The 20,255-nt window shown below is 51.6% G+C and overlaps 1 protein-coding gene across 1 annotated transcript; it reads right to left on the bottom strand.

Annotated features, from left to right (window-relative positions):
• Positions 1-19,888, bottom strand: KLHL21 (kelch like family member 21). The gene is made up of 4 exons (XM_036744356.1): positions 18,802-19,888; positions 13,939-14,344; positions 4,188-4,260; positions 1-3,229 (listed from the first exon to the last, which is right to left on the bottom strand). Exons 1-4 carry the CDS (start codon positions 19,820-19,822, stop codon positions 2,924-2,926), a joined length of 1,806 nt encoding a protein of 601 aa, XP_036600251.1. The 5' UTR covers positions 19,823-19,888; the 3' UTR covers positions 1-2,923.
• Positions 19,889-20,255: the final 367 nt, after the last annotated feature.

Raw genomic sequence — 20,255 nt, 5'->3', positions numbered from 1 at the left:
TATATAGGAAATGTCTTTATTTCAAAAAAGTATGGGATGGCTGCCTTAACCACGATGCGGGACACGGAAGTCTGATTCAGTAAAAATAAATACACAACCCTATTTCATACTTTGGTTCTGGCATCTTCCACAGGAGTGAGCCTTGGGGTAAGCAAATCTAGAGGATCCATATAAATATAGAGTACTTTCTCTAAGAGTTCAACATTCAATATTTGTCACAGAATTCTCTTTACCATCCTATAAGGCAAGTTCAGTTTAGTACTGAGACACACACACACACACACACACACACACACACACACACACACACACACGCATACAAACAGGCACAGACCACCAACTTAATATCAGTGCTAATCCAGGAAGGGAAAGGGGTGGTAGAGGGTTAAGGGTTCAAGTTTGTGATTTTACAGCAGGGACTTGGGATAAGGGGAAGGAGGCAGTGGCAAAGAAGAGAGGTGGGGCCCCAGGGATGACTGGGTGACTGGTGGTCAGGTGTGAAACCCCCAGCAGCATGACCTCACCCGATGGCAGACGGGGGAACCCTGCGGGGCCAGCTGCCCACCTAGCTGGGGCGGGGCTGTGAGCAGTAGAGGCATTCCTCCTTCACATAAATCTCCTCTGCAAATGGACCTGGTGAATGCCCACCAAGAGCCCCCCTAAGTGATAATAGTAACAGTCAACTACTGGAGTATTGGAAGATTTGCCAAGCACATGCATAGACTATCTCATCTGATCCTCCCAACGTGGGGAACTGAGGCCGAGGGGGCAGCGGATTTGGGAACACAAAGCCGGATGGAGAACACAGCCCTCTGTTCCAAATTCATCTGCCCCTTGTCTTTCACTTTATCCTGCATTTTCTTGCCCAGGATTGTTTGTACCTGTGACACTTCTTACAACTGAGCTGACTTGGCACGGCCCCCAAAGAGATGGTTCTCAGATCGGGAAATACCAACAAATGTGTCCTGATTTTGGCCTCAGAGCCCAACAGAGGTGGAGAAGGAGCCTCTTCTCCAAGACGTCACTGGTTCTGAAGGAGAAGCACTTTCTTGCTCTCACCTTAAGCTCATAGGTTTAGAGCCGGAAAGGGCTTTAGAGACCCCTCATTTTATAGGTAAGTAAAGTGGAGGCATAGAGGGTTTAAGTAACTTTCCCAGCTCGGGCAGGATTGGAACCCAGGGCCAAATGGGCTGGGTTCTAAGCCCAGAAGCCTGTCCCGGCTCCCCACCTCCCCCCAACCCACAAGCCTCCATCCTTTCTCTGAATTCTCTGCAGATGGCAGCTCTTCCCTCTAGATGCCCCATTCTCCACTGGGAAGTTTTAAATCAGGCCCTCTCTATCCTGTGAACTGTGCTCAGAAGGGTGCCAGCCAGTCATCTACTGCAAGATGCCACACAAAGCACATTGCTCTCGATCTCTTCCAAACAAGTGTGAGTGTTTAACTGAGCCCCTTCAAGGGGGCTCAGCAGGATGTAAGGGTGTGATATAGCTTAACTTTTAAAAAATACTTTTAATCTCAAGGTCTGATTGTCCATTTGACATATTCCCTGCAGGGGGTAGTTTGGGGAGAGATGGTGTCCTGACAAAGGCAAAAATGTTACTTGAAACGTTAGGATTTAAAAATGTGATTAAAAAAACAAATCCAGACTGGATTTCATTAAAGCTCCCGGTGAGGACACCCTCCTCTACTCACGCAGACTGCCCATGACACAGAGCCTACAGTAACTTGCCCAGGGTCACACAGCCACCAAGCGTTTAGGGGAGATGGTGTCTGCCAGAGGGCAGCTTGGGCCAGTCAAAGGCAGGATCTGGGCCTGAAATGGGCTCCTAACAGGTGAAAGAGCAAGCACATCCAGGGGCCAGCACGGGCCTCCGGCAGTCAACATCCCTGCCCAGGGTGCTCACCCAAGACATCTCCCTCCATTCTACCCTCTCAAGGTGAGCACACGGAAGACCGGACAGGCAGGTGTGCCACATCTTTGAAAGATGCTTTTAATCTCAAGGGCTCACTGTCCGCTTCACTAACGGTGTCCACAGTGGGCTGTGTGGGAGAGTCAGCCCCACGGCTTTGGCTGGACTCCCAGGGAGCTGAATCAGCCAGGCAGCAATACAGCAAAGAGTAACCAGGCCATCCCAGGAGTGGGGAGGAGACAAGGAGGGCAATGGGTCTACACCAGCACCAGCTCCTGAAAACCCACCTGGCTTTGCTGTCCCGCTGGTCCCAAAGGTTAGGCAGGGAAGGAATGAAGAGACCACACACCACAGGACGTTTGGCTATCTGGGTCAGTCTGTGGAGAAATCACCCCCTCTTTGAAGCCTGCTAGTTCCAAGCACCCAGCAAACACATTTGGGCGAGTTAACTGTAACAGTGAACTGTAGGGTGGGTGCTTATATACCACTGAAAGGGGATTGGGGGTAGGGAGCAGAGGGGGTCTACAGAAGTGCACCTGGGAGTTCTTTTCAGAGCAGGACCCCAGGGCATTCTAGCCAGCCTCTCTGTACATACCATGCCCACATATTTTCACAACCTGGCACCTAGGGCTCAGTCCTACCAACCACGAGCCACCCTAGAATGAAGATGGGAACGGTGGCTCATCAGGAGGCGGAAGTGAACAGCGGGTAATGCAGGTGTCGGGGAGCCAGGGGTGGATGCCCATGGGGGCTCTCCCACAAGTGAAAAGGAGGGATGCTTTGGAAGCCTCTCCCTCTGTGTTGAAAGCGAAGCTGGCACCCTGACCAGTAGTTCCAAGGGCTCCGCAGCCGAAGAGCTCTCAGGTTCCCGAAGACCCAACGCCTTGTCACGCATGCGGACAACCCACGCCAACCAGTCACTGGGGTGCTCCCTCCCCTCCCCCCCAAATGTCAATGGATCCATGTGCTGTGCTGAGCTGCATCCTCAAGGGAGGTGCAGGGGAAGCCAAGGCTAACGGAGCTCATTCAGATTCTGGTTCTGATTCTGCAGGCGCTGCCGGGGCCGGTTCAAGTTCGAGTCATTGGCATTGTCGAGGTCGAAGCCATGCCCGTTTGACGTGGTCTGAGGCATAAACTGGCGGAAGATGCTGACGCTGCCATGCCAGAAGGTGGGCTCTGGGAGGCGGCCCACCACACTCCATGCCCGAGCCTCTGGATCAAAAGCCTCCACCACGTCCGAGAGTTCAAATGTATTGTCGTAGCCACCAGACACGTAAAGTTTCCCGCCCAAGACAGCCAGGCTGCCTCCCACATGGACCTACAAATCAGAAGAGAAGGGGTGAGGGGGAGCCCACCAGCCAGGAGCTAGGTGAGCCACAGGCCTGAAAGCAACAGCCATCCACCCAAGAATCACTCATTGGAGGTAGAAGTCCTGAGGTCAGACCCACTGGCTGTAGCATCTCGACCAAGTTCCTGAGCCTCCTGATCACAAAGTTCTCAACTGCCCTGATGAAGGAAGTTTCTACCCAGTATAGTCAGGCCCGGAAAAACTAGTCCTCAAAAAACTCAAGGCAGATACAAAGACACGTAACACAAAACAGTCCCCTTTCCTCAAGGAGTTTACATCCTACTAGGGAGATACAACATAAGGCACTCTGGTGTAATGGAAAGTCAACTTGGAGCCTGAGGCCCTGGGTTCAAATCCCAGCAGTGTCACCTCTGTGGGCCTCAGTTTCCTCATCTGTAAAAAGAAGATATTAGACTTGCTGGCTCCTGAAGTCCTCTCTAGCCCTTAATTTACGGTCCCAGATATCCGTACATGTGTAAGTAAAATCCAGAATCAAACATAACGGGGCCGAGGAAGAGGAGCAGGGCAGAATGTTGTGTCTACGCTGTCAGCTACGGTCACAGGACTGATGAGGGACGGCCCTTTTTCTGGGGGTTAGGGAAGGTCACTTCCAGAAATAAATGACACTCATTAGAAAAGAGGATAAAGCTTTTTAAAAAATAAAAATTCAAGACAACTTTTTTTTAAGCAGAGGTAGCTGGAGAAGGCTTCGCAAGCTCGGCATGTTCCCTTCCCCCCCATCTCCCTGTCCCATGATGCCCACCTTGCCAAAGCCTGGTCTCCCCATGCCTTTGGGCCGATGAAGCAGAAAAGCTGCCCACAGGCTCACCCCTGCCAGGATGGACATCCAAGAGGATACAAGGCTTTGTGCCCAGTGCATCCATCCTCTTAAAGGGACAGAGAAAAATATCCCCCTTCCCAAGTTTACCTGGTTCATCGAAGGGATCTTATCCCATTCATTCTTCACGGGGTTATACACATCGACTTCGGCAGAATCATCTCTGGGAGAGACAGACAGAGAGGGCCAATTAGTGGAAAGATGGCTCTGGACCTAGGGTGAGACCCTCCTGGCCCTACCTGGAACCCCCTCTCTATCTTTACTAGCAGTGCGGTCTCGGACACACTGCTTCCCTTTGCAGGGCACAGTTCCGGACTGATCCCTGTGTGTGACAATGACAACCCCCATGCTCCAGCCTCCCAATGAACAGCTGGATGCAGCTCTGTTTCCATGGCAACCAACAAAGCTAATGCGACTCAAAGCCACACCGAGAAGCAGGGATCCATGCCGGGCTCTGCTGTGCTCGGCCCTCATCAGATCGCCTTGGGCGGCCCTGTGCAGTCAGTTCTGGCCGCCCAGTGGAGGGGCATCCAGTGAGGGGTGAGCGGCACAACAAAGGGTCTCAGGGCCATGTCACCTGGGGATCAGCTGACAGAGCTGGAGAACAGGATGTTTTGGGGGGGCCTTGGAGCTGTCTTCAAGTATACAAAGAGGTGTGTGACAGCAGACAAGACACAGACTGGTTCCATTTGGCTCTGGAGGGCTGAATCAGGGAGGCACGAGGAGGCAGAGAGCCAAACTCTGGCTCGATGTTGCCCGCTCCTTAGAGCCATCTGAAACTAGAGTGGGTTACTTACTATGAGAGGCAGGGGCATCACCTGCTGTCCTGAAGGGGAGAGTGGGGGACTGACCACTTACTTGTCAGGGAGGTTAAAGGAGGGATTCCTGCTCAGATATGACATGGGCTGACCAGATGGGCCCTGAGATCTTTTCCTACTCTGTGCACCTTTGATACTATTCAGCAAAATTCGAGATCCCTTCACCTCAGGAAGGTAGGGATCCTGAGAAACCAAACCGGCCCCACGGTGCCATGCATTCACAACCAAATAGGGGATAGATCGATACTAGGAAAAAATAGGCAATTTTGATAATACTTAAATTTTTATAATTTAGACAATTTTGATAATTTAGCGTCTGCACAAACAAAATCAATGCGACTAGAATTAAAAAACACTACTAATAGGGAAGCAAGGAATCCTCTCCCACACCCCCCCATTATCTCATAGGTCTACTATCCAAAGTATTTTGGAACCTGGGAGTTGGAAAAGACCTCAGTAGCCATCCACTAAGGGCTGGGCTGGTAAATGTGTAATCGTAAGCCAACAGGTACCCGCGACACCCCTTTGATGTCTGTTCTGCCTTATTAACATCTTTACCTTGTTTTCTTACAAAGTCCAGACAATGAATAGAATAAATCTAGCCCTGATCTGTAGCACCCAGCATTTCTGCGGTACAGCTGCTCACACTGAAAATTTAACAACTGGCTCTAATAAGCCAACACGAGCTGGCTCCAGCCTCCCACTGCATCTGGTCCAAACTATCCCCAAAAAGGACCTCCATTAGAACATACGTAACAAGGGGCTGTCCAACCTCTGCCTGGAGACCCCCAGAGGGCTGATGTACCAGGTCCCACCACCCCTGTTCTATTTTTGGAGATCTGCCACTGGCAGGGAGTTTTTCCTGATATCAAGCCTGAATTATCCTCTTTACAACTCACCCCCTGGTGCCTGCTCCTGCTTCTGACCTCTAGGGTCAAAGAGAACAAGCCTCCTTGTGGGGCGGCCCACTTATTTCACAGGTGAGCTGAGGCCCAGGAGGGTTCAGTTAACCCATGGCCAAACACAAAGGAATGGCAAGTGGCAGGATTTGAGCCCAGGTCCTTTGGTTCCAGAATCGAGGCTCTTTCCACCCCACTGTACCACACCGCTGCTAATAAATGGCGAGAAGGACCCAGGACAGTTCTTTGAATACTTGAAGATAGCTGTCATCACTGTCCTCTTCTCTTTACACACACACACACACACACACACACACACACACACACACACACACACATTATCTATCTGCACTTATGGATAACAATGTATTATATGTGTGTGTGTGTATACCACTACTGACTATATAACCCCTCCCCTTCACCCTGATCCAGGCTATCCCACCAAGGAGATTCCAAGACAGGGAAGAGATTCTACGTATCCCAACATGTCCATTGCTGTTCAGTCACGTCCTGACTCTTCCTGACCCCACATTTGGGGTTTTCTTGGCAAAGGTACTGGAGTAATTTGCCACTTCCTTCTCCAGTCATTTTACAGACGAGGAACTGAGGCAAACGAGGTTAAGTGACCTGCCCAGGGTAGCACAGCTAGTCAGTGTCTGAGGCCACATTTGAACTCGGGTCTTCCTGACTCCAGGGCTGGCACTGTACCACTCTACTACCTAGCTGTCCCTAAAATATGCACAGAGGGTACTTTTTGTGGTAGCGAAGTAGGTACCATTAACTGGAGAATGACTGAATAAACCATCAGATGAATGTAGTGGAATATGGCGCTATGAGATACGATGTATGAAGAAATCAGGAAGAAATAGGGAGAAAATGAGAAAACAGGAAGACCTGTCTAAATTGAGACAGAGGCAAAGACGCTGAAGCATACGGAACACAGGAATGTAAAGGGAAACACAAAAACATTAGAATTCAGATTCTTCCTCGTCTCCCCAGTCCAGAGTTCTATCCAGGAACGGCCTCTACCTAAAGCCAAGAGAGATTCTCAGAGGTCCCCCAGGACAACCCTTTCATTTTACAGATGAAGAAACGGAGGTTTCCAGGGGACAGGTTTCCCCTTCATGGGGGCCACAGCTCCTAATGAACACAACTGTCCCAAAGGGCAGTGCTTTACCTACAGTGAGTGCTTAATAAATGCTTTATCCATGCATTCACCAATCAGTCCAGCACTTAAGTACCTATTAAGAATCAAGACCCATTGTTAAATGGGGGGGGGGGGGCGCAGAGAGAAAGGGGGAGAGAGAGAAACACAAATGAAACAACCCTCCCCCTCAAGGAGGGCTGTGACCAAATCACACCAGATGAGGGGATCCTTCCTCTCTGGATCCAAGAAGCCCAAGTCAGTTTCTGTTTTGCTTAACTGTTTCTCTTTGTTGTAAGGCAGGTGGGTATTAGGAAGGGATAACAGTGTAAAAGAAAACAAAGCATCAATGTAAACAATGGAGGAACAAAGAGGCATCTTCCAGATTAGCAAAGGGCCTCGAATGTTCTTTCCTTTGACTGCTGACCACAACTTGTGTAGGAAATGCTATTATTATCACTCCTATTTTACAGATGGAAAAACTGAGCCTGAGAAAAGCCTCTATCCAGAGCTAGAACAGATCTCAGAAGCCCTCTAGCACAAGCCCCTCATTTTACAAATGGGGGAACTGAGGCTCTAGATAGGTAGATTTTATTTCCACGGAGAAAAAGCTCCTCATGACTCAAACTGTCCAAAAACAGTGGTTCTTCTTGACAGGAAGCATGGCAGTGGGAAGAATACTACACTGGGAAGTCACCGGACCTGAATGCAAGTCCACCCTCTGGCACGTACTCCCTGGTGACCTTGGGCAACCCTCTCCACGCTCCCTGAACCTAAAGTGGGTGGGTTGGACTACCTTGGATCACCTCCAAGGTCCTTCCAGCTTAAATCTATGACCCTCTCAGGGGTCTTCAAGTGGGGGCTAAAGAAAAGCAACCACTTGCCAGGGATACTGTAGAGGGGCTGCCTGTTCTGGCTGGACTACATTTTGGGGGCTCCTTTCAAGTGAGATAACATTTAGGCTAGGCACATAGTACATACTTAACAAATGTTTGCCCTTCCCCTGCCCTCTTACAGCTCATTCTATTATTCTTTTTCCAGAACTAACCTTTGTCCTGGGGCAGATAGGTGGAGCAGGGAATAAAGCACTAGGCTTGGAATCAGGAAGCTTCAAAGGTGGCCTTAGACAGGAGCTGTGTGACTCTGGGCAAGTCATTTAACCCTGTCTGCCTCAGTTTCCTTATCTGTAAAATGAGCTGAAGAAGGAAATGGCAAATTACCCCAGTATCTTTGCCAAGAAAACCCCAAACAGGATGATGAAGAGTTGGGCACAACTAAAAAACAGCAAAACTTTGCGCTATTCCAAGTGACCAAGAAGCCTGAGAGACCTGATGGGGACCAGGAGGAGGCCGATCTGGCTCCATTCATGAATTCCTTCTCCAGGGCCCTCCTACTAGGGCCTGATTTCATCTGGGTGGGAGGAGCCAAGGCTGGCCCCCTGCCCACAGCACATTCCTGCCTTCTTTCCAGTCATGAGGACGACAGGTGAGGGGAGCAGGTGGCATCTGCCACCACTCTCTGACAAGGACAAGAGACCTCGCTCCCACTTCATTAGGGACACAGGAAGGAGAGACACAAGGGGACAGCACTTCTTTCCTTCATTTTCCCCCCATTAAATTTATTTTAAAAAACTTCTAACGTCACAGAAATTCATGGGTTCGTATGCAATCCTCATTTTTGTTCTTTCTTCACAAAATGTTCCTGTTCATGCTTGATTACGATAACTACCACTACTACTAAAGACGTAAAAAATACATAATAAAAATGCGTATTTATATGTACATGTATGTGTGTGCAAACATAAGTACACATATAAATAAATACAGACACACATTTTTAAAGAGGTCACCTAGCCCCACCCTGCTGTTGTATATGCAGATGGAGAAAATGGGGAGAGAAAGCAAGTGGGCATGTCATATTCGGACCAGTCTGACGAACACAAGCAAAGGTCAAGAAGAAAACCACTTCTCGGGCAGCCAAGGAGACCCAGTGCCTGCTGTGGAACCCGCTTCCTCTCTCATCCCACATCTGAGAGGGCCTTCTGTAAGGAGAGAGAGGGGAAGGCCCCCTCTAAGAAGCCAGCTGATTCCCCCCTCTTGTATTCTTATTCTGAACTGAACAAACACGAAATAAAATGTCCTTTCCTTTAGACTGGACCTTTCTCTCCCCTAGTTCGTAGAATATAAATTTGGAGACAGAGAGACACACACCCCAAATAGAATAGCTAATATTTACATATCCTCACAACAACTCTGGAAGACAGGTGTGATTATTAACCCTATTTTACAGATGTGGAAACTGAGGCAGACAGTGCCAAATCGATTCAACGCTTAATTACTCACACAGTCGGGTGTCTGAAGCAGGGTTTGAACTCAGGCCTTCCTGACTCCAGGCCACGCACTCTATCTGCTGCACCGAGTAGCTGCCTCAAATATCCTCTATATGCAACGTACATCTTGCGGGTCAGTTTACACAGCACTTTATTTAAGGTCTGCCAAGTGCTTTTTGTTATCCCCAACTGGACAGATGAGGAAACAGAGGCTTGGAGGGCCTAGGGGCCTTGCCCAGGATCACACAGCTTGTAAGCTCCCGAGGCAGGACTGAAATCTGGGTCTTCTGACCCCCCAACCAGCTATAGCACAAGAGTATGAATGATTTTCCCACTCCTCACTGAAGCTGGACAGGAACACGTATTATCTCGGGAGAAAAGAAACCTGCCCTAAGTCACAAAACACGCTGGTCTCGGGCATCATTTCCCTCAGGAGAGGTGAGAGGCCGTTCCAGGGGGCAGTTTCTGTTTAGGAAAGCTATGTGTTCAACAAACACTGGGCAGGGGGAGGTAAGAGGGAAGTCTCTGAGAGTGGCCTGGGCAGCCCAGCTGGCAAAGGCTGCAGGCCAGGCAGGCGGAGACTTGATGTTCACTGTCCTGAGCTGGAGCCTGGCCCCTGGGAAGACATCTTGCCCTCAGGTCGACAGGAAAGGACAGAACATTCTCGCAGGTGCCGTCATGCCGGTGCCCCACACCCAGCAAGCAAGGGGCTGTAACTGAAGCAGAGAGCTTTCTGAGAAGCCCTATTTATAGCTCCTCTGGCTTTCTATTTGAGGAGACCTCTTGAAGCTGGGCTTGGGGGAGAGGGGAGGGGGCCAGCAAAGTATCACCCCGGTATTTCTTAAGAACAGGGGATGGGGAGGGCTGCTGGGGGCAGGGCCTAGGGCATTCCTCAGGTGGCTCCAGGGTGGCACTGAAGCAGAGGAGGCTTTGCAGTGCCAATGAAAGGTACAGAGTGACCTTGGCAAGGACATGGGGCACCCCATGTTCTGGACTCCACGTAACCAAATACCAAGACTGGGGGCAAGAAGAGACCAAAGAAGGTGCTGATAACTAGACTCTGACCAACCCTCCCCCCCACCCCAACAAAAACAAACAAAAAAACCTAAATCTCTTCAACAGATAAAAAAGGAAACTGGAATTGTAATCAGGTAATCAGTGGGGGAGAGCTGATAAGGAGGCCTCCACAGCAGAGGCGAGGAGGGGGGAAGGGAAGAGCCTGTCGCATTCAGCCAACCCACTGGTGGGCTTTGCTTAACGTTTTGTTTTGTTTTGTTACAAGGAAGGGCTCCACGTGAAGTGGGGTCAGGGGGAAATGATGTGTAAAAACCAGAAAGGCAACAATCTTTTTTTTTCCCTCTGGCCCCTCAGGGAGGATCATCCTCCTCTCCTGCAGGTCCCACGCCTTCCTCTCCGAGGTTCATGGATGGAGGGGGTGGGGCCCAGACTGCCTGAGCCTTGGCTCCAATCCATCCTCTGCAAAGCCGAACTTGTGGTCCCTCACAATCGGGCTCCAAACTCTCCCCTGAATAATGAGTGTACGTCACTCCTCCCTCATGCATTCTCTAGTTCAGTCAAAGGGGTCTGTCTACCTTCAGTTTCCCCAAACCTGATACTCCTTATCTCCCACCTCCAGATCTTTGCACAGGCTGTTCCTGATGCCTGAAACATGCTCTCTCTCTCGCCTCACTTGGCCTTCTGGAATCCCTAGCTTTCTTCAAACCCCATTTCAGGCACTTCCTCCTACAGTGGACCTTTCCTGCTCATCCATTTCTAGGGCTCCCCACCTCCTCCACATAGTACTTGGTATTCACTCTACACATCTGTATTATTTCAGACGCAGCTGGTGGTGCAGTGGAGAGAGCTCCGGGCCAAGAGTCAGGAAGACCAGAATTCAAATCCAGCCTCAGACACTCACTAGCTGTGTGGCCCTGGGTAAGTCACTGAACCTGCCTGCCTCAGTTTCCTCAACCGTAAAACAGGGATCCTAACAGCACGTACTTCTCAGGATCACTGTGGGGATAAAACAAGACCTTCATAAGGCATTTTTCAAATCTTGACGTGCTATAAAAATGCCAGCTTCTATTATTTCACTCCTGGAAGGCCTGGATTAACTTATTTTTCATCTCTGATTTCCGAGCATCTAGAACAGTGTCTGGCATATACAGCAGAAGCTGAACACACACTTGCTGATTGTTAACAATAAATAGCCAGGAATAACAGTAGCTAGCATTTGTATGGCGCTTTAAGATTTGCAAAATGCTTCACACGGCATCCCATTGGATCTTCCCAATACTGCCAGAGAAAGAGATAGATAGATGATATCCCTTGTCTAGGTCACACGGCTAGTAAATGACTGAATCAGGATTTAAACTCAAGTGTCCCCAATTCCAAGCCCAGCTCTATCCACCAGGCCACTAAGATGTCACCGCAGGAAGGGACACCATTTCCACACATGGTCCTCTGCCCACACGAGGCACACAGAGGGAGAAGATATGGGGAGGATGCCCCACTGCCCGCCCTCCTCTCTGGGGATGCCCACTGTGGTAGCTGGCTTTGGAGGCTGGGGGGAATTGATCTCCAGTCACCCTGCTGGAAACCCTCTGCCCAGTACTGGGGTCACAGGACTGCAAATTTAAGTGGAAGACAAGACAGACACTAGGCGTGGAATCTACTTAGAAGCCTAAAACTGGGATCTGCTAGAAAAAGGCTTCGGGGAAAGCTCCTGAATCCACAGTCTTAGGAGGAATGACCTGGATGGGCCAGGCCTCTGGAGGCTTTCCTTGAAGCCCCAGGCCCAGAGCTGGCTCCCAGCCTACCTACACTTCCCCATCTTTTCTTCACCCTGGGCTACGGAACTGTCCCCTAGCTGCAAACCCCAGGACATTCCACCTCTTCTCTCCCAAGGCTCTTCCTCAATCAGTTATTTATAAAACTCTAAAGCAACAACGTGAAACAAGACCCCTCCAAGGACAAAAAGCAGACACAACCTCTATCAAAGGCAGGAGGATGGAGACTCCAGGAGGGCACCTCCTTTTCCTCCTGATCCACAATTTCTTTGGTATGGGATATTTCAGATAAGGAAACGAAACGCCTCCACCTATGCTGGTGGCCGACAGCTCATCTCCCAGAGCAGGCTGACATGGTTAGCCAATGGCCAACAGCTCCATTTAGAAAGATGCCTTGGGGACACCAAGTGACAGAGGTGTTGTCAGGGGAAGCTTCCCGACTCTCTGGACAGTCCCATGGCATAATGCTGCCTCTCATCTCATACACAGTAGGTGCTTAATAGATGCCTCTCTGATTTTAAAAAAGAAAAGGCCCAAACAGAATGCTTGGTTACTATAATTATTGAGCTTGGCCCTAGAAAAGAACAGAATAAAATGTCCTCTGGACACAGAATACGGCATCTCCTCTTAGGCTTGGTCAACAGCCAATGGGTGGCTGGTTTGGCTGGCTCGCCTCTTTTCCTCTTTTTTTAATCTCCTGCTCTCAAAGCAGTTTCCCCCTTTCTGCCTTTCTCCTTCCGGGTTCCCTTCTATCCACCCTGTATTTCTCCTGTTTGCATACATTCGCCAATTTGTCGTCTTCCCCATTCAAAGGGGGCTCCTTCAACTCCCATTCTATCCCAAGTGCTTAGCACGGTACCTCGAACACACTAAGTGCTTAATAAATGCTCGCTCTTTATGTCCAGAGCTGGAAGAGACACTAGAGGCCATCCACCCTAATTGCCGAATTTTACCAATGATGAAACCGAGACCTAGAGAGCATAAGGTGACTTGTTCAAGGTCACCCACAAACTAAGCAGCAGAGATGGAATTTGAACCCAGGACTGCCGACTCCACAGTGTTCAAATCTGGCCTCAGCGGCTCACTAGTTATGAAACTTTGGCCAAGCCACATAACCACTGTCTGCCTTGGTTTCCTCGACTGTAAAATAGGGATTTTAATAGCTCCTACTTCCTAGGGTTGTGACAAGGATCAAATGAAATAATATTTGTAAAGGCACTCAACACAGTGCCTGGCACACAGCAGGTGCTTAATTTACACCTCATCTACCCACGTGGTCTTCTGATCCATCATACCGCCTAAGTCAAGGGATGGTTCACTGGGTAACGAAATTAAGTTGACATAAACACAAAAAGGTAATTGACTTTTTTTTTTTTTTAAAGAAAAGGCTCATGACTTCCTATGTTGGAAGCTCCAAGGCTTAGCTTTTATATCAGGGGTTGGGAGAGAACAGCCTAGGTTCAGATCAGTACGAGATTAAAACCTCGTTAAAACACTATTCTGCCCTCAGACGTAACATGGGTTGTGAGGCAAACAGTACATAAACCCAAACCTACAGCGCCAAGCTCATCACTAAAATGGACTCCCATTTTCTCTTTCAGCACTGGAAGGGCCCCTACAAAGAGGAGTAACTCCCTATAGAACAGGTTGGTCTCCTACGTGACAGGGTAGCTGAATGCCTTCCCCAAAGTCACGCAGTTGGAAGCCGAACCCTAACCAACCTCAAGTGCTCCACATAAGAGCTGACCAGCCGGGGTGGTGACCCGGCTCTGAAACTTCCCTGGAGGAACCAGACAGCAGACAGGGCAGAGAATCCTACAGCTTTCCCCAAATGGTCCAGGGTGGCTTTAGGCATGACTCACCTCACAAAGTACATGAGTCCGTTCAGGGTCACCGTCTTGGGTGCAAAAGACCAGGGAGGCAGCTGGCCACAGTTGACCAGGGACCACAGGTCGGTGTCTGGGTCGTAGCACTGAATCACCATGGTCTCCTTGCCCGCCAGCGAGCCGATGGCATAGAGCTTGCCGCGGCAGGCAGTGGTGGAGCAGTTGTCCATAGGGTAGGGCATGGGCTGCAGGGCCTCCCAGGTGTCTGTGGTGTGGTCATAGCGCTCAGTGCTGTCCGAGGCAATAACATAGAGCAGCCCATCCAGGACTGTGGAGCTGTGGTACTCTCGAGCCTTCAGCATGGGTGACACCTCTGTCCACTCGTTCACACTCGAGTTGTACCTCCAGACGCAGTCATAGAGCCGGGAGCCGTCAGAGCCTCCTAGGAGATAGAACAAAGGAGACAGTGAGGCCAGCCCACGCTGGGAGAAGATTCCAGCCAGCCCTCAGTGCCTGGGGGCCTCTAGGCTTGGGAATCTATTTTGACCTTACAGAGTCAAAACCTGAGTGGAGTCTTCATTCTCCAAGGCTCTCCAGCCTTAATCCCCTTCCTGCCAAGATCCAGGGGACCATTTCAGCTCCCCAAATGTGCCAGAACCAAGGAGGTGGCACACACACACCTCCTGGCAGTCTGACCTTAGGGAACAATACTCTGGGCCTCGGTTTCCTCACCTGTAAATGAGGGGAGCTGGACCAAGGTGCCCTCTACTTCCATGACTCTATGTATGTCAGGGACCTTAGAAATCCTCTGAGAGAGCCAACAAGGGAAAGGAACTTGCCTAGAGTTACACAATGAGTTAAAGGCAGAGCTGAGAATAAAAATCCAAGTCCCCTGACCCAAAACCAAGGGCTCTTTCCACTTCTCCATTCACTGCTCTGCTTGGGAAGAACGGAGGATCCTAAAGCTAGAGCACAGTGTCTTACACACAGTAGGTGCATAATAAATGTTCATTCACTGACTGACTGGAGAGACCTCGGAGGCAACACCTTCATTTTACAGACAAGGACACCAAGTCCCAGGCAAGTCAGAGGATCCTAGACCTGAGAGGGATCTCAGAGGCCATCTAGTCCAAGGCCCGAATTTTACAAAGGAGGTCATCTGAGGCTCACAGAGTGGAATGATTGCCCAAGGTCACTGAGATGGCAGGGGAAGCACCTGCATTTGAACCTGTCACCTGATACCAAATCCTGTGCCCTTTCTGCTATCCCACACTCTGAGGCTGGGGGCGTTCTATGAGCAGAAAGCTTGGTGCAGTGACAGCTGTGGGCCCTGGGGAAGGGGCCAGAAGAACTTCTCCCTCCCTTGGCTCCTAGACTCAAAGCTAGAAAGTCACTCAGAGGTCCCCGAGCCCCAACCTTCCATTTGACAGATGAGGCCCTGAAAACATAGTAAGTGGAGATAGGGATCGAACTCAGCTCTTCCTGACTCAAAGTACAATCCTCTGTCCACTTACATCTGCCATTCCTGAAGGTCTCAGGCCTTGGAGGGAGGGATTCCCAGCCATTCAATGGACCCAGATTCCACAATGGGATTTTCCCAAGAAAACCATACTCAGAAAAGGCATTGGACTGGTTTTCCTAAATAAAGGAAGCCTCCTTGGCCTTCAAGCCAGCCCTCCATCCTAAGTGGACAAATAACCAAAGTCTGTTTGTGACTTCTCTCTTCTATCATTCCCTCCTCCCTAACAGTTCAAAGCTTTGGGGCAGGAAGCTAACCGCTCCCCCTTCCCAGCTCAAGATACTATCTGCTCTGTCCCTAGTAAGGAGCCAAGGATAATGTCCCAGAGACAGCGAAAATCACCTTTGCTCACCAAATTCCGGGAAGCTCAAGGCAGTGTAGTGCAATGGGGAATGAGGCTTAAAAGGATACCCGGGGGTCAATTCTCAACTCTAAAACTTAGCAGCTGGGAAATAGAGTAAGTATTAGGTAACCTAACCTCTCACAGACTTTCTTTACCTGTATTTTGACATAATAGTGCCAGAGACCTGGGGTACCTTGGCTTGCAGGACCCTGGGCAAGGCACCTACCTCTGTGCCCCAGGTAATTAAGACTAAGGGCTGCATTGGCTGAAGGGGCAGGTTCTCACTAGGAGTCCTCCATCCAGAGTGAGCTCTCGGATCTGATTCCTGCCCCGCACCCCACCTGTAGCACCTACCTCGGGGGTTGTGGGAATTAGGTGGGAAATCCACATACAACATTTCCCAAGTGCTACAAAAATGCTGGTGATTCTTCCAGGGGTTCCCTCCCTCTCAAAGCTTAAAGAGCAACATTCAGGAGGCAGGCCAGACAGTCCCATGTGGAATGGGCAGGGAACATACTTCTACAGTCCTGTTACCTTAAGAGGCGGTATAAACCGAAAAGAATTTTTAAAAATAGGACTATAGCGGCAGCTAGGCGGCACAGTGAGTAGGCACCGGCCCTGGAGTCAGAAGGACCTGAGTTCAAATCCGACCTCAGACACTTGACACACCTACTAGCTGTGTGACCTTGGGCAAATCACTTAACCCCAATTGCCCTGCCTTCCCCCCTGCAAAAAAAAATGTAAAAAAATAAAAATAAGACTAGAAAGAGTCACCAAGGACCAAGTCTCAACTGTCTAACATTTATGGAGACAAGCTGCTCACCTGATAGTAAAACTATTCTCCCCAAGCAGGGTTACTTGGGTAACAGTGTCACAGAAAGCCTCTTTGTCTGGGAGGGCCCGGAGGCTGATGGGGGGGAACCCCCTCATCTTTCTATGGAATGCTGCTGCTGCTGCCCAGTCCCCCACTTCAAGTCTCAACAGTTGTTACGCTTTCAGACACTCTCCCAATGTTCACTGAATGGGAATAGTTTCCAAAAGACATTCTGCAAGTCCGAATTCTTCCTCCCCCGGAATCCCCGGCCAGGCAGCTGTACTTAAGAGAGGCCGGGGCCAGTTGTCTAAACAAAGAGGATTAGATGGCTCAGCTGTTATATTAGGAAAAGAGTCTGCAGGAACGGGGTCTGTTTGGATCTCTCTGGGAGGAGATCTCTCTGCCCCCAAACCATCAGCCCAGGATAGAGTGAAGGAGTGGTGCCTAGGGTCAACAGGGTGGCTGACCTTGCACGTGACCTGTACGTGTACGGGTCAACGGCATTCATCTCAACAGCTCTGGAGTGCAGCTGCAACCCCCCACACACACATCCCACCAGTATACACAGAGGCCTTGCTTAGAACACCAAGTTCTTTTCCTAGAGCTCCCAAGCCAATCTTAGAAAATGCACTGGCTGCCAGAAAGGGAAAGAATCCAAGACACTTTCTGATTCAACCCCCCTCTCTCCTCATTTTTTTAAACAGAGGGTTTTCCAAAGTCACACAGTCAAGCGAGTGGCAAAGCCCGGATTAGAAACTGGGTGCAGCCTCTTTTCTACCCCACCGTCTGCTCTTTTACACGTGAGGATGACTTCACCTTTTCGTTAAGGAGTCTTTCAGCCCAGCAACAGTTAGTAAGGACCTACTGAAACAACTGGTACCGGGCTAAGTTCTCATAGACAAGATGGAGCTCCCAAGCATTCAGGGAGCTCTGGAAAGTCAAACTACTCCACTCTCTCACCGACAACCTATCGGGTTGACAGGCATGGTCAGCAGAAAGGGAATTCTAGACTTGCAGTAAGTAAACTGCATTTTGCAAAGTTAAAGGCATCCAACTGTCCCAGAGATCAAACTTCCCATAGCCCCTCATTTCCAAGTTAAACCCAGGTCCCTTAGAGACTACAGGTTTGGAAGTCCAAATATTTTAATTTGATAATCTGGGTCCCCAAGATGCCAAGTATGTAGGCTGAAGATTTAACTTTTAGCTAAGTTACTGGGAAAGATCTCTTCGACTTGGGACTTAAAAAAAAAAAAAACCACCCAATAAACCCAACCCATCCTATCCTGGCCTAATAAAGCTGTCCAGAGAACAGGACCCATAAAAAGGAGGGGTGTGCTTGTGGACCTTTTAAAAAATAGGATTTATTAAGACAAAGAAATGGAACCAAGAGACCTAGGCTGGCCGGGACCCACCCAGAGTGACTCGGCACTGCCTTGGGTTCTCAGCCAAGTTCACTGGAAGAAAATTAGTTTTCATGTGACCATGTTTACAATCACAGGGGTATTTCAGCCTAAACACCATGTGACTAGAAGCATATATCAAATGCATAAAAGGTGACTGACTCAAACCCACTCGCAAAAATATTTCCTGCTGAAAGCCCCGGGGGAGGGAACCAGTATCAGGCACCAGTTAGTCCCCCAAACAGGAGAGGCCAGGCTGGGCAGGGCGAGCCAGTGGAGAGAGTCCCACAGGGTGTCAAACTCAGTCTAGCGATTAAGTTAATTAGGGAAACAATAGAGGTTCTTTCAGGGTGTGGGAGGAGGGAGAATCGGGACTGGCCCAGCTGTGTCCGTCCAACTTAGAGATTAAAACTTGGGGGAACTATCCTCAGAAGGAGAAATTTAGAATCTGATCAGACTGCCAGATTCAGTGAAACAAGGCTCAGACTGGTACTAGAAAAAAACTACCCCGAGGGGAAGGATGGTGTTCCTCTCCAGATCCAGGGCGGCTTTGACTTGGTCACTGCCTGCTTCCCCCTTGGGGAGGGTTGGGGGCGTGCACAAGCCCTCGGTCGCTCTGGGGTCAAGTGGCCACACCCACATTCCCCAACAGAGACAAATGCCTGGACTGGGCATAAATCCGGTCTCAGGTTCATCTCAGTCAAAATGGGAGGTTTGCAATTAGGTCTGTAAGGGACCCTGCAGGCTGTGATCCTGTGCGTCTGCCCGAAGGGCGCTGGACAGGGCGGGGAAGTGGCCCTTCCCCCTCCCCCAGGATCCTCACCCGTGACATAGATGTCGTTGCCCAGCGCCACGATGCTGTAGCCCCCGCCCAGGTGGTCGGGAAACTCGGCCAGGTAGCGCCACTGGCCCGTCTGCGGATTGTAGCAGTCCACCGTGACCAGCTCGTCGCAGTCCTGGTCGCAGCCGCCCACCAGCACGAGGATCTCGGCGAGGCCGGTGGAGGGGCGCGGGCGCATGCGGGGGCACGGCCCGCGGTCGTGGCGGTCGTAGCGCGCCGCCTGGAAGTCGCGGGCCTCGCGCAGCAGGCGCAGGCAGGGCGGGCAGCGCGCCACCAGCGGCTCGGCCTCCACGTGCGCCAGCAGGTAGAAGCGGCGCACGAAGGGCAGGCGCACGGCCTCCAGCAGCTGCGGCCAGTGCGCGGCGCGGCGCGGCAGGTCGGCCCGCACCCAGCGCAGCGCCAGCTGGTAGGCGGCCTCCTCCTTGGGCACGCAGAGCCCGTCGTCGCGCAGGTAGCGCAGCAGGCGCGCCAGGGGCAGGCGCTCCAGCTGCTCGGCGCCCAGCTCGCCCACGTGGCGCAGGATGAAGCGCTGCGCCGCGCCCGCCAGCCCCGCGCAGCTGAAGGCCTCGGCGAAGTCCTGCATGTCCAGGCAGTTGGTGAGGTCGAGCTGCTGCTGCAGGAAGGCCCCGCACGCCTCCTTCACGGCCGGGAACTGCAGCAGGTCGGCGGCGCGCAGCAGCGGCTCGGCGTTGTCGCCGCTCACCGCCACCCGGCCCGTGTAGCTGAAGTCCAGCAGCAGCTGCAGCATGTCGGGAGGCACGCCGTGCAGCCGCACCCGCTCGGCGCGGCTCTCCCGCAGCTGGCCCGCGAACATGGCGCGGAAGTAGGGGCTGGCCGCCGCCAGCACCGCCCGATGCGCCGGGAAGTCGCGCCCGCCCGCCGCCTCCAGGGTCACGTCCAGGAACTTGCGCTCGGCACGCAGCTGGCTCAGCCCCCGGAGCAGGCTCAGGGCGTGCGCCGGGTCCGAGAAGGGCAGCACGGCCAGGGGCGCCGGCCTCTCCATACCTCCGTGGGGAATCGTCTGCTGGCCCGTGCCGGTGCCCGTGCCTGAGGGAGAGACGCTCGGCTTAGCTCGGCTCGGCCCCGGCGCCGCCGCGTCTATAAATACCTTCCCTGCTTCCTTTCCCTCCCCCGGCCGAGCGGCCCAGCCCACGTGGCCGCCAGGGCCCCGCGGAGAGTCCCTCTCCCAGCCTGCGGCCCCCGCCCACTTAACCCTCTCCCCGCTGGGCCGCGGCAGCTTCGGGATTCTCCCGCCGCCTTCCCGGGCTGGACGCGAGACCCCCCCCCCCCCCGTCCCGGTCCCGAGCTGTAACTCGAGACGCATGATGCAAGCTCCCTCTTCCTCCCCGGCTTACGGAGGAGACGGGAGTTGTGTGCGGCGGGGCCGGCCTGTCCCCGTCTGGCGCGCCAAGCGGCCTGAGTCACTGGCCCTCCCC

The sequence above is a fragment of the Trichosurus vulpecula genome, chromosome 2 (assembly GCF_011100635.1).
Source record: "Trichosurus vulpecula isolate mTriVul1 chromosome 2, mTriVul1.pri, whole genome shotgun sequence".
Lineage (NCBI taxonomy): Eukaryota > Metazoa > Chordata > Mammalia > Diprotodontia > Phalangeridae > Trichosurus > Trichosurus vulpecula.
The sequence above is the reverse complement of the archived record's forward strand: the minus strand, read 5'-3'. Positions and strand labels throughout refer to the sequence as shown.